The following is a 14,740-nucleotide window of genomic DNA, read 5'->3' as shown; positions in this document are numbered from 1 at the left end:
TTTACTTAATTACAATTAAGTGAATTAATCTATGTTTAAAAAAAAAAAAAAACTAGGGAAACGCCTTCAGCTTTACATAAGGAAAAAATGAGGTTTGAAGAGCCAATTAACTTAACAGCAAAACAGATTCAACAGCTCATTATTTGACCCTAACTAACAGCATTATAGTGCTTTTACTGTAATCACTACGTATCATCAATGACCCCAAAATAGAGGGTGGGGGAAGGACTACAGGAGACTCCCAATCTTGTTAATGAAGCCAGCAATCACAAAGATAAATGAAATTCAGAAATCAATACCAAACCTCACTTTAGCTTAAAGGGACATTCTTTTCTCTAGAGAAATTTCTGAAAGAACAAGGCAGCATTCAATAGCACCTTATCAGTAATATTTCTTAACTGTATTTAGATATCCTTGAATGTTTAGAAATTTGAAAATGTAAGGAAGGACTGAGTCCTACAATAAAAACTACATAGTGGACTTCCCTGGTGGTACAGTGGTTAGGAATCTGCCCGCCCATGCAGGGGACACAGGTTCGATCCCTGAACCGGGAAGATCCCACATGCCATCGGCTCTAAAGTCCAGCACCACTGAGCCCACGCTCTAGAGCCTGTGAACTGCAACCACTAAGCCCACAAGATGCGACTCCTGAAGCCCATGTGTCTAGAGCCTGTGCTCCATACAAAAGCAGCCACTTGAACAAGAAGCCTGGGCACTGCAAAAAAAGAGTAGCCCCCTCTCATCACAACTAGCAATGCGGACCTAGTGCCACCAAAAATAAACAAACAAAAGTAATAATAATAAAAAGACTGTATTGATGAGCTTTCACATGTGGTAAAACTTTAAAGTGTAAACATATAATTGCTCCTCCTTCTCAGCCATAGAGCCAGCTGAAAATACAAGTTGCCTTTCTTGTGTTTACATGCTTAAAATATCCTTTCCCTAAGGATTTTTTTTTAACGCCATCTAAGTTACTGAGAGTTAGAATAAACAGAATTTTTAAATGTTACTTATTTGGCGCTAGTCACTATGGTAGGCCTTTTAGCCCTGGGATGTCTAATAACTCCTACAACAATCCTGCAAAGTAGACAGCACTGTCACCCCCTCACTTTTCTTTTTTAGCACGACTGCAACACAGCTTACAGGACCCTAGTTCCCTGACCAGGGATTGAAACTGGTGCCCCCACGACAAAAGCTGGGGGTCCTAACCCCTGGACCACCAGGGGATTCCCAGCACCCTTCCGTCTTTATAAATCACATAACAAAAGCTCTAAGAAACAACCAGCAAGACCAGCGAAGGAGTCAGTATTAGCAAAGATCCGATTTCAAATTTACCTGATTGACGCTAGAACCATACTCTGCCACAATACTATACTGATTCCATGACTTAATGGCCTTGCCAAATTAGATCCTTGATTGAGAGACTATACAGAAGTAAATATTACCTTCCAGTTATAAAACAGTAGAATTTTTCTATGTAATACAGCTGCTGTAAACTATACCGAACCACATCAAATTACTACTAAAAACTTTCTTTATAAAAAAGTTATCTTTGGGACTTCGCCTGGTGGTCCAGTGGCTTAGACTCCATGCTCCCTAATAAGGGGGCCCAGGTTCGATCCCTGTTCAGAGAACTAGATCCCATATGCCACAACTAGGAGATCCCACATGATAAAAAATAAATATATTTTTTTAAAAATAAGTAAATAAAAGGGATCTTTAACATAAGACTTCCCTAGGTAAGTCCATGGATTCATGAGCTCTAAACTGCAAGATTCTGTATTTATGTGAGTGTGCATATTTTTAGGGCCTGGGGCTCCACAGATGCCATCAGATTCTGTGAGCGATAAGAACTTCTGCTCTGTAAGTAATATTTCTCCACTGTGTTCCAAAAAAGTGGACTAGCATTTCTCTCATCTACTCCTATCAAGAGTAATAAGAGCTGAGACATGATTTAATGATAGATGTTTTTGAGTGGTATGCAGCAGATTTGTGTTTTCACCTTTTTTTATTTAAAATATTGGAGTATAGTTGATTAATAACGTTGTGTTAGTTTCACGTGTACACGCGTCTATTCTTTTTCAAATTCTTTTCCCATTTAGGTTATTACAAAGCATGCAGCAGAGTTCCCTGTGCACTGCAGTGGATCCTTGTCAGTTACCTAGTTTAAATACAGCAGTGTGTACATGTCGATTTTAGTCTCTCTTCTTAACCATACATATTACTTAAAACTACTTTTAAAAAACAAAGAGCAAATTCTGAAAGATTTAACCAATCTTCCTTGACTAGAAACTTCATATTCAAAGTGAATTTTTGATACTGACTCAAATGCTTAGACAATTAAGACAACATGTTTTTTTAAAAGAGAAAAACAACAAAAAATTAGACAAGATATACCTGCAAGATCATGAACAGGGTATACAGCCTGTTCCCAGCACGTTTCCTCACTAGGACTTGTGGATAGACTGTGTTCGTCATCAAGCTGGAGTACAAACCAAACCACGATAGCATCAAGTACACCTTCTTTAATAACGGGGACGCCAATTTTATCAGGTTTTTTAGTTGCAAGGCTTTTTAATTCCTGACAAAAATGTAGAAGGAACAAGAGGATTTTAGACATTTAATCCATGCATGCCCCAGCGTCATATGACTTCCCATCAGCCCCGCCCAGAACCCTCGGGATCAGTATCACAGCACAACTACAACCAACTAAGCACAATGGAGGGGAGAGCGTGATGTACAGTACACAGCACTGGACACCGTGAGTTATTACAGTGAGGCAGATACATACTACTGATGCAGAAAACGTCCACGATGCACTGCTGAACAAAGGCAGCAAGTGCTGAAGCAGTCGGGGTTATTCTATCCTAAAAAATGTGTGTGTGCATTCGTGCGTGTGTGTGTGTGTGTGTGTGCAGGTTAGAAAAACAAGTCTGAAAAGAGATATTTCAAGCTGGTGACCCGGGGAAAGAAGGACCTAGATTTTAAAAAGGAAGATACATACTTTTTTCTTCTTCCTTCTTAATGTATTACTTGAAAATGTTAAACAGGCAGATATTACTTTCAAATTTAAGGTCTTAATAAGGTGTTTTTTTGGGGGGCGGGGGGCTGTTGCGGAGAAGAAACATTAAAATATTGGAACACTTGGTGAACATGTGGAGATTCGAGGAGCATGATGCTCTTGGGGACGGCACGGGAGCCCTGCTCTCCTTCGCTCACCCCTATGCCCATGCATCTCCTCCATGTGACTGTTCCCAAGGTACATCCTTATCTAATAAGCCTAGTAAGTAAAATGCGTAATAAGTAATAAGTAATGCTTAAGAGCCTAATAAGTAAAATGCTTCCCTGATTCTGTGAGCCACTCTAATAAATCAATAGAACTCAGATCATTGGAACTTAACAATTTATGGACTATCACTTAGTAAAGGATCCGCCTGCAATGCAGGAGACCCCGGTTGGGGAAAGGTCAATTCCTGGGTTGGGGAGATCCACCAGAGAAGGGATAGGCTACCTACTCCAGTGTTCTTGGGTTTCCCTTGTGGCTCAGCTGGTAAAGAATCCACCTGCAATGTGGGAGACCTGGGTTTGATCCCTAGGTTGTAAAGATCCCCTGGAAAAGGGAAGGACTACCCACTCCGGTATTCTGGCCTAGAGAATTCCATGGACCGCATAGTCCATGGGGTCACAAAGATTCAGACATGACTGACTTTCACTCACTTTGAAGCACCAGTGTTAACCTGGGTTTGTGTCTGGAGACTGAGGTGGGATGAGGGGAGGGGTAAGGACTGAGGAAGGGAGGTGTGTAGTCATGCAGGGATGAGGACTTAAAAGAACAACAACAAAAAAAATTGTAACACTGTTATAACAGAAAAGAAATGCTGACAAAGCTCAGTCTCAGCAATGCCAAAGTATTAATTTAGTTCCAGATCACCTCAAAACAAAACAAAACAAAAATTAACAATTAATAGGGGAAAGCTTTTATTAAATTATAAAGATCTTAGGCGAAAATGACACAAAGTCTTCTGTCCCCTGGCAAGTTTCACCTCAAAATCTTAATGTACTTAAGGTTAATATACTTAAACATTTAGCCTTACTTAAAGATCACCAGAGAAAGACTTGATGTAACTTTCTCCAACTCCCTGGGCTCTTTCTTTGCTCAGCGCAGGGCCCTCACACACACACAGACACATCAGGATGATACCAGCTTGTCCTGGTTTGCCCAAGACCGTTTCTCAGGAGCTGCTTAGTCCTGTGCAAGCCAAGGTGGCTGGTCACCCTACCACACAGACAACCTAGAGATCTGAGTTATGCTTCATTTCAAGGAATACTGCTAATCTGAAATGAAAGACAAAGAGAAAGCCTGGAAGACCTAGGTTATGATCACTGCCCTTGCATTCATATCTGGGGGGTGGGATTAACGTAACGGCACAAGGATAATTGTAACTGTTGCAGTGCTGTTTTAAGAGCAACCTCAGGACTTCCTTGATGTTACGGTGGATAAGAATCCGCCTGCCAACGCAGGCGAAACGGGTTTGATCCCTGGTGCGGGAAGATCCCACGTGCCGCGGGACAACTAAGCTCTCACGCGGCACCTACTGAAGCCTGCAAGTCCTCGGGCCTGTGCTCTGCCACGAGAGAAGACACCGCAATGAGAAGCCCATGCTCTGCAACAGAGAGGAGCCTCCACTCGCCGCAACTAGAAGAGGTCCACGCGCAGCAACGAAGGCCCGGAACAACCAAAAAACACAGAAATAAACAAGCGAGCCTCCCAGGAATACACGTGAAAGTGCCAGGTACACTGTACAGTCCCCAAAACCTTAGGGATTGTTTCCCTCTGTATTTAAAAGTAAAGCAAATAATCATTTTCATTACATACAGTAAGTGGAATCCCATGCCTACTCATAAGACTGTCCTATGTATTAACTATTTTAAACAATGCGTGAAACTTAACACTTAAAACCAGTAACTAAATTTTTATTTTTACCTGAAGATTGTTGAAATCTACTGTCATAATTTCAAAGCACTCTGTAAGAGCCAAATATCCTCCAGGAACTCGACTCATCTTTTCAGTTGTATAAGGTTCAATTGTTTCTTCTCCATCTACAGAAGAATAAGCTGGGCTCTGAAATTTCACATTGGTTGGCAAACTGATTCCAGCAACGTCCTTAACACCCACCCTGGTGAGAAGGGGAATGAGAGAGGAAAGGGAAAAAGATGAGTTGTTTGTTTTTTTTTTTTCTTTTTAAAGAATCAAGTAACACCGTCTAATACTGAATCCAGCAAAAATAAGCATAAAAATACAATAAAGCATGATAGACAAAGGTTTCTTAAACACAGTGACATACACAATCACTAACTATAAACAAAAACAAATAATAGGTGTACATTAAAATTAAGAACTCCACTCATCAAAAGATACCCAGGAAGAACGTTAAAGGCAAGCCACTGAGTAGAAGAGATTTGTAATGCATCTACTCAACAAAGGACAAATATCCAAAATACATTTTTTAATCCCCACAATAAAACCAAAAATGAGCAAAAGACTCAGACACTTCACAAAAGAACAAAGAGCCAATATGAAGAGTCAGTCACGAGGGAAATGAAATTAAAGCCATGCTACCCAACGAACAGAAGGGGGAAAATAAACAGTCCATATCAAGTATTGATAAGAATACAGTCTTATATACTACTGGTAGGAATATAAAATTAAAAAGACCACTCTGGAAGAGTTTCATAGTTTCTGTTCAAGTGGAACGTGACTATTATTTTAGATTCAGTCTTAATATGGGAACCTCAAGGTGTCTGACATTTGCACTTCCAGAAACATTACCAAGGGAAATTCATACACACAACCACCAAAAGAATGTTTAAGAATGTTTACAGCTGTGCTATAAACACAATACTCCCCAAGCTGGATATGACCTAAACATCCATCACCAGCAGAAGGAAGGAATGCACTGTGGTGTATTCGTACAACAGGCATACTCCACAGCAATGAGAACCAACAAACCACACACAAGAACACAGACGTGCTGAAATAAGGCAGGCAGGCATGAGCATTCACACTGTAGGATACCATTTGTATGGAATTCAAAACAGGCAAAATAATCTATGGTGTTAGAAGTCAAGACAGTAGATACTCCTGGGGGTGTGGGGCGCTGGTAACTGGAAGGGGCTTCTTCCTAAGAACCTGTTGGGGTGGGGGTGGTGTTCTGGACCTTGATCTGAGCACTGGTACACAGTGTATCAACTTCATGAATCCACCGTAAATGTATGGTTTATGTGCTTGCTCTAACAATGTTTGATGTCAGTAAAAATTTACACTGAAAAAAAAAAACACTTCACTTCATGAGCATTTTAGAAACACCATCTTGTAACAGGAAACACTTCGACCTCCTCTCATACACACTCATTTATTAGCCTGTCTTTACAGGGCTTGAAACAGTCGACTACTAGAAATTATTTTGTTATATTCTAAAAAGATGGATTGTCAAATGGAAGTATTAATGAGTTTAACAATAACTAAATGAGAAATCACAAGTTATAGAAACAAAAAGAATGTGACAAGTTCCCTTTCAATTTCTTACCAAATACATGAATATAAATTTATTGTCAAAACTTCAAACAATGTAGTAAAAAGTGAAAGTCCACCTTCGCAGTATCCATTTCCTCGTTAGAAGTGTGCTGTGTATCCCTCCCACCTTTTCTTTACGTGTGTAATAATACCTGTGGATACTGCCTCAGACCCACTGTACTTATTTTCCTCTGCTCTTAACTCTTTATTTTGAAAATGATTTCAAATTTATAGAAAGGCTTCCAGTGTCGTCTAAAGAACTCTCACATCCTTTAACCACAGTCATCGAGTTTTTAATAGTCTACCACATTATTTTTATCATATTCTCTCTCTCTCCACATATATTCTTTCTTCTGAGCCATTCAGAGAAAATTGCATTCATCATACCCATTTATCCTTTCATATATATACTTCCGTGTATCTTTATTATAAACAAGGATATTTTAATCATAAGTTATCAAATACAGTATTATTTCATCTTCATATTAGAATATATTTCATATTCTGTATTTATTAACTGAATCAATAAATCAAAACTAACTCCCCCCGACCAGTCCCAATACAGGATCATGATTTCAATTTAGCTGTCCTATCCTTTGACAATTTTATTTTGTTTTGGCCATACCATGTTGCTTGCAGGATCTTAGTTCCATTTATTAATCTATTTGTTATAAATAGGGATTTATGGATTCTTACTTTATTCAATGGAACTGCCCTTATATATCTTGGTGCTTAAAATGTCCAAGATTTGGCTAGTGGGAGACACTTCCAAACATGCTCCTGTGACCTTTAACCACCCACATCATTTTCTTCGGCAGTTCCTTAAGTTTCTGCCCCAGTTATTTCACAGTCATCTTCAGTCTGTTCTGCCCCAGTCTGGGAAGCAGCCATTTCTCCAGAGTTATAATTCCCCGTGGTGAGGCATGGTATGTAAAAGCCAAGAGCTCACTGCTCCTAGAATTGTGGCTGTCTTTTCACTAACCGTCACTAACTTCTTTCCCTCTCTACATACGCAGCTTACCTGTCTCCTTTTCTCACCTGCAAAGTGAATGTTTTATCAGAGTGCAGTAAGTATGCAGATGGTTTTTTGTTTTGGTTTTTCCAATTACAGTGTTATAGTAAGCATCCCTGTACACATGTTTATTTATTAGGAGAAATTATCAGAAGTAGAAACATCACGTAAAAGACTATACACACCTTTAGTTTTGTTAGATAACGCCAAATTGAGCTACTAAAATGTTGCACCAACAGGGTATACAGTCTCCCATATCTAAGAGAAAATAGGCTTCCCTGGTGGCTTAGTGGTAAAGAATCCATCTGCCAACACAGGAAACCCAGGTTCAATGCCTGGGCCAGGAAGATCCCCTGGAGAAGGGAATGGCAACCCACTCCAGTATTCTTGCCTGGGAAATCCCACGAACAAGGAACCTGGTGGGCTACAGTTCATGGGGTCTCAAAAAAGTCGGACACAACTCAGTGACTAAACAACAACATGAGAAAGTAGGATCTTATCTCTTTTTTGGGCCACACTGTGGGGCTTGCAGGATCTCACTTTCCCGACCAGGGATCAAACCTGGGGCCTCGGCAGTGAAAGTGTGGAGTCCCAACCACTGGGCCACCAGGGAATTCCCCTTATCAATCATTTTTAATGTTTTAGAATGTAAACAGTTAAAAATGTTATTCTGTTGATTTAATTTCCATTTCTCTCATTAATAGACAATTGCAAATATGTTTCAGTTCAGTTCAGTCACTCAGTCACGTCCAACTCTTTGCAACCCTGAGGACTGCAGCACGCCAGGCCTCCCTGTCCATCACCAGCTCCTGGAGTCCACCCAAACCCATGTCCATTGAGTCGGTGATGCCATCCAACCATCTCATCCTCTGTCATCCCCTTCTCCTCCTGCCCTCAATCTTTCCCAGCATCAGGGTCTTTTCAAATGAGTCAGCTCTTCCAATCAGGTGGCCAAAGTATTGGAGTTTCAGCTTCAACATCAGTCCTTCCAGTGAACACTCAGGACTGATCTCCTTTAGGATGGACTGGTTGGATCTCCTTGCTGTCCAAGAAGACTCTCAAGAGTCTTCTCCAACTTAGCTTTATTCTAAAAGTTGGAAATTTTACCTCAGCTTTTCATCTGCCTTTTAACTTTATACTATCTTTCACCAGATATTCAATTTGTTTTTTAATGTGTTAAATTTGTCAATCTTTTATGGCTTCTAGATCGTCCCTCTGTTTTGCTTTGGAAACCCTTCACCACTTAATGGATTTTTTACACTTAGATACTTAATTCATTTTGGAATTAAAAGTAAAGATCTAACTTTAACCATATGAAGGACAGGAAGGCTGGCGTGCTGGAGTCTATGGGGTTGCAAAGAGTCAGACACGACTGAGCGCAAGTGAAGTGCTTCATCTCCACTTACCGAATAGTTTATCCTTTCTCCACTCATCTGAAATACCTCATCTGTATCACAAACTAAATCCCTATAAATTCAAAGGTGTATCTAGAGTCGTTATTGTGTTATACTGATCTATTTTTTTCTATATCTGCATCAATAAATTACTTTTTATTTCTAGTTTTTATATCTAATAAACCAAGCTTCTTAAAACTTAAAACCTCTAAACTCTGGGAACTGTAACACTAGGAAACTGACTTTAAGAAATCATGAAGCAAATCTATTAACATGAAGAGGCTCACTAAAGCTAATATATTTACTGATATTTTAAAATATTTACTGATACTGATCATTTTTACTGAAGCAAAATTTATACACACACACATTTACTTACACAGAGCTGACAACCAATTATCTAACTCTAATTCAGCCAATCTGCTGGCAAAGGCCACTTTTTGGTTAGTGCCTGTGCCCTACCAATCACTAACTACTTTTACTTATCATCCCGTAACATGCATTGAGGAGTGTAAGGAAAAATATACTATAAAGATGAACAGTAGTTTTCTACCAGTGAGGCGTTCAGGATGATTTTTATTTTCTTCTTTCAATCATCAGTATTTCCTAAAATATTTATGTGTTACATTTACTACTACTGAGTTATCAGATGGAGGGCCTCCTTAAAAAGTCCTGAAACAATATGGATCAATACTTTAGCAAAATAAAAAATTCATTAATGTTCAAGAAAAAGAAGTAACCAAGAAGTTTTTATAACTAAAAAAAGTTTTCACCTGTATCACACTGCATAAATCTCAGAATCTCAAGGGTACAAAGATCCTGAAATTTCATCCCACCCACCAACAAAACATAATACTAAGTTATTAAGAACAGAAAACTGGGAGAAATAAAATTATTTTCACATGGAAATTTTTATTTCACTCTAAAATTAGTTTGAACTTAGTATATTTCTCAGGAATCTATCACACATCAAAAGGATACTATGTTGTTTCAAAATTAAATTTTCCCCTAGAAAATTGAAAGCTGACTGTTAATCCAAGAGTCTTAGTTTTGAAGAAAGTTTTAAAGATGCAAAAAGAAAAAAAAAAAAAAAAGGCAAAAATAAAATTAAGACTGGAATAAATATCATGAATTTAAAAGTCAGAAGATGATACGTTCTCATCCGAATGTCCACTAAATAACCTTTTAAGTACAGGCAACTCCTCAAAATTACTGAAATATTTTTTAATATTTACTATTTAAATAATCACTTACCTATGATGTCTTCTTATCTCTGCACATTCTACTGCTATCCCAAATATAACAGCACTTGCTGGTATAACTTTCCCATATTTTTCACAATCACCATTTTCACCTTTGGTCTAAAAATACAACAGTAAAAAATTATATTCTGCTACATTGATGTCAAAATATTTTTGTCAAAATATGTGTGTATGATGGCAAGCTATGAAAATTTATAAGAAAGCTTAGAAAAACAATAGTTAATGATAAGCAGATTAAGGGTTTCTTTTCTTTAAAAAGTTTACTTCCATTTTTTTACATATATATATGAATATATATGTGTAAGTATACATATATCATATATACTCATGTGTGTGTGTGTATACGTATAAATTTTTTTCTTTTTTTAAGTACTAGTAGGAAGAATGGGAAGGAGGGAGGTGGGAGCTAGAAGCCTCTAAGTTTGTACACAAGAAAAGATCTTTGGGAATGACTTTAATGAAGAGGCCAAAATCACCATTACCTACTTGAAAAACAAACTGCTCTTCTTTCAACCTTTCATTAGCTATTTTAAATCCAAATGATTTTCTGTAAGTAGTCAATTCTTATGACATGTTAAAATCCTTTCTTTCATAATACATATATCAATATATACACGAAAGCTACAGTTTATGGGCCACAGTAGAGGATTTCAATGTAAAATACAACCTGGCAACTATAACAGTCAATTCTGTCCAGCCTAGGTCCAAGTGGTACCTTAAAATCATACCACACAAGTTACCCACTACATTCTCTTTTGGTAAATTTTCCAAATATACAATACGAGCAGTGAAGCTGTAAAGCTCAAAATACTTCCATTTCTCAACCTCACTCAAGAATTCCAGAGTCAATCCCTTCATCACATAACCTCAATTCCTAAGAACTCCTTCCTGGAGTATTTTCTGCCTGCATACCCCAATTGGGCACACAAGAATACACTGCACTATGTTATTAAATGTTTTTGTTCACACGGATCTCTTGCCAGCTATACAGTATATACCTCAACAGTGAGACGCATCTCCTACTGCTTTGCAACTATGCTAGGGGCTCAATGAACCGTCTACTGAATAATGAATTCTTGATCAAATTTAAGTGTTTTCAAGCTGCTTACCTTTGGCTGCAAAAGTAAATGTTCCCATGCATGAATCAAACTCTCCACAATTCCTTCTCCAAATAAACCTGCATCGACAGTTTCTGTTACAACTAGGGACACTCTATAGAATGATTTTTTAAAGATATATGTAAGTAAAATATCATGCTATTTACGTAAAAGATGTCAAAGCTGAGAAAAGGAAGAATATATTATAGACACAGCACAAATATAAAATTTTCTCATACATTTCATGTTTAACATCTACCCTTGCTGCTACTGCTAAGTCACTTCAGTCATGTTCGACTCTGTGCGACCCCACAGATGGCAGCCCACCAGGCTCCCCTGTCCCTAGGATTCTCCAGGCAAGAACGCTGGAGTGGGTTGCCATTTCCTTCTCCAATGCATGAAAGTGAAAAGTCAAAGTGAAGTCGCTCAGTCGTGCCCGACTCCTAGTGACCCCATGGACTGCAGCCTTCCAGGCTCCTCTGTCCATGGGATTTTCCAGGCAAGAGTACTGGAGTGGGGTGCCATTGCCTTCTCCGAACACCTACCCTTGAATCCTAAGGAACTCTAATGTTCCTCTAAAGCTCCTCTGTTCTCCACTGGCAGCTTCCTGGCTGGGAAGGTCATAGACAACCTTCACTTGACTTGCTGCCTCCTGGGTTATTCCTTCATTGCCTAAACCCTAAGGATTGGTTCATATCCATTACTTTTACCAGTCCCCCTCCTTAACCCTGAGTTACTGGACATCTATCCCCAATATTCTGTAAAAATACTTTCTACCATCAATGACTCCCTACAGACAACAGGTAGTGCAGTGAGAAAGCCTGCCCCCCAAACCCCTCCTCCACCTCCATCATCCATGTGTATCTCTCATATGTTCACTGCCCCTCTCCCATCACCACTCGTGCTTTACCCACACCTGGACTTTTCACCAAAGCCTAACCCACAGACTTCTGGTCTCTGTCCATTCTTTCTAGAAAATCTCATTCAAAAACACACCCAAAAAAAATCTCTCCCTTCGTCGAACTTCTTTAGTACTCACTGCCAGTATCATTCATTTCTGTAGTTACAAGGAAAAGGTATTTTCAAGAATAATCCTTATCTTCCTGTCTTGACTACAGCTGCCTTGGTAACAGAAAGCAACTTTAGTATCTTCTACTGTGCCCGTGGGCTTCCCAGGTGGCACTAGTGGTTAAGAACCCACTTGCCAATGCAGGTTAGACGTAAGACAAGTGGGTTCAATCCCTGAGTAGGGAAGATCCCCTGGAGAAGGGAATGGCAACCCATTCCAGTATTCTTGCCTGGAGAATCCCATGGGCAGAGGAGTCCGGCGGGCTGTGGTCCATAGGACCACGACTTCAGTTGGACACGACTGAAGCACAGTATGGCACTGTGCCTAAACCCAGTAGTGTATACACATACACAAGATTTTCAGTATTTATGACTGCATATATTTAGAATGCAAAAAGCATCTCAAATCATCTGATATCTTCAAGTCTCCAGATTTGCCCAAGGTAAAAATAAATCATTATTAATTATCGGGCTTCACTGGTGGCTCAGCAGTAAAGAATCTGCCTGCAGTGCAGGAGACATGAGTTCGATCACTGGGTCGGCAGAGCCTCTGGAAAAGGAAATGGCAACCCGCTCCAGTATTTTTGCCGAAGAAACCCCAAGGAGAGAGGACCCTGGCAGGCTACAGTCCACAGGGTTGCAAAGAGTTGGGCACAACTTAGTGCCTAAACAACAACAAATTATTATTACTATTATAAACCATATCTCTTCATTCAAAGCCAATACATCCTTTCTATAATACTATGTGTGAGAAAAAAGTGGATTAAGGTAATGTAACTTTGATTCACACTATGTACTGAATTGGGTACCAACCAAAAGTCACATTGAAGCTCTAACCCTCAGGATGACTATATTTGGAGATAGATCTTTACGAGGTTAATTAAGGCTCAATGAGGTCATAAGAGTGGAGTCCTAATCCGATGGGACCTGTGTCCTAATAAAAGTGGAGGTGATCACAGCAGTGATCTCTCTCTCCCTGCGGCCACAGAGGAAAGGCCATGTAAGGACAGAGCAGGATGGCCATCTGCAAAGCCAGGAAGAGAGCTCCTGCCAGAAACCAAATTTGCCGGCACCCACGATCATGGACTTCCAGCCTCCAGAGCCGTGAGAAGATAAACGTCTGTAGTTTCAGCCACCTAGGCTGTGGTATTCTGTTAACCGCAGCCTGGTCAGTCTAAGACAATTGAGGACGCTGATTCTATAAAATGTGTTTAATATCTGCCTGAACAATCCAACAGGACTTCATGAAAACAAATAGAGACAACTGAAAAGCACAGCTGTCATGTAAAGTTAAATATTCTTATACATAGATGGAAGAAGACTTTTCAAAATCAGAGTCCCATGTATGACACAGTATAAACAAGCCCTGTTTCAACGTGAACTGAATTTCAGTAAAATGAAAAGAGACACGACCCAGGGGAGGTAGTAACACAAGTGCTGCACAGAGAAAACTGTATCCAAGAATGATAGTTGGTTGGACCAGACGATTTTTCAATCCCCCCTAGCTCTAAAATTCCATCCCCTTGTGATATGGATCAAAATGAAATAACACTAAAAAGCTGAGACTTATGACATAATAGTCAAAGTATTTGAAGAGGGGAAGTCAAAATACATCGACAGCTGATGCTTCCAAAGCTTTCATTTTAGCCAAGAATATTAACACCAAATGTGATTAAGTCCATCAAGCTTAATCAACTCTTGCATTATGTTTACAATTTTTAAACAGCTATGGACCACAGAGGAGGTATGATCCATTTCCACAACTGAAATACTAGAATGAACAAAGATAAAGTAACTTGCTAAAGCTGAAGTTTATTGATTGAATCCCTTGCTGCATATTTTTCTCAAGATCTTTAAATCTTCTTTGTCAAGAATATGACCTTATTATGAAAACCCATCTTATGCTGAACTATCCTGTATCTGTACCTTCACAATATAAAGGTTTCAGCATTTCTATTTGGACTAGAAGCTAGAAATGTGAATATCTTAATTCTTGAGAAATAAAATAGTGGGCTATAAACAGTAAAATTAGTGCATGGCGTAATACCTTTCAGGAATGTGTTTTGGAATTTTTATGTCAAGCGACTTCATGTGCAAGAGTTTGATCCCTTCTTCCATCTCGTTTGCTGCCACTACATCACAGGCCAGTTCATACATGGTCTTGGATAACTCACAGGCATACACAGAATGTGCTCCAGCTTTCCTGGCAAACATGCTACAAGGGGAAAAAGTGTTCCGTTAAAAAATAATCTACTGTTTTTAAATTTCAGTGAAATTATGAAACATGGAGTTTTCCTTTTATTCTTCACCACAACCATTATTGACTCTGCATT

The 14,740-nt window shown here is 39.2% G+C and overlaps 1 protein-coding gene across 1 annotated transcript in view; it reads right to left on the bottom strand.

The window, feature by feature from the left end:
• PRMT9 (protein arginine methyltransferase 9) overlaps window positions 1-14,740 on the bottom strand; it is a 32,652-nt gene that overhangs the window by 12,859 nt on the left and 5,053 nt on the right. Inside the window, exons 4-8 of the mRNA XM_086346470.1 lie at window positions 14,455-14,622; window positions 11,352-11,454; window positions 10,235-10,341; window positions 4,985-5,177; window positions 2,398-2,581 (exon numbers count right to left, since the gene is read on the bottom strand). Coding sequence (XP_086202596.1) covers window positions 2,398-2,581; window positions 4,985-5,177; window positions 10,235-10,341; window positions 11,352-11,454; window positions 14,455-14,622 — 755 coding nt within the window. The remainder of the gene's footprint in view (window positions 1-2,397; window positions 2,582-4,984; window positions 5,178-10,234; window positions 10,342-11,351; window positions 11,455-14,454; window positions 14,623-14,740) is intronic.

This window comes from Bos grunniens, chromosome 17 (genome assembly GCF_055505025.1).
Source record: "Bos grunniens cultivar Pamir isolate PY7600 chromosome 17, Bosgru_T2T1.0, whole genome shotgun sequence".
NCBI lineage: Eukaryota > Metazoa > Chordata > Mammalia > Artiodactyla > Bovidae > Bos > Bos grunniens.
This window is presented reverse-complemented; position numbering and strand designations above follow the sequence as displayed.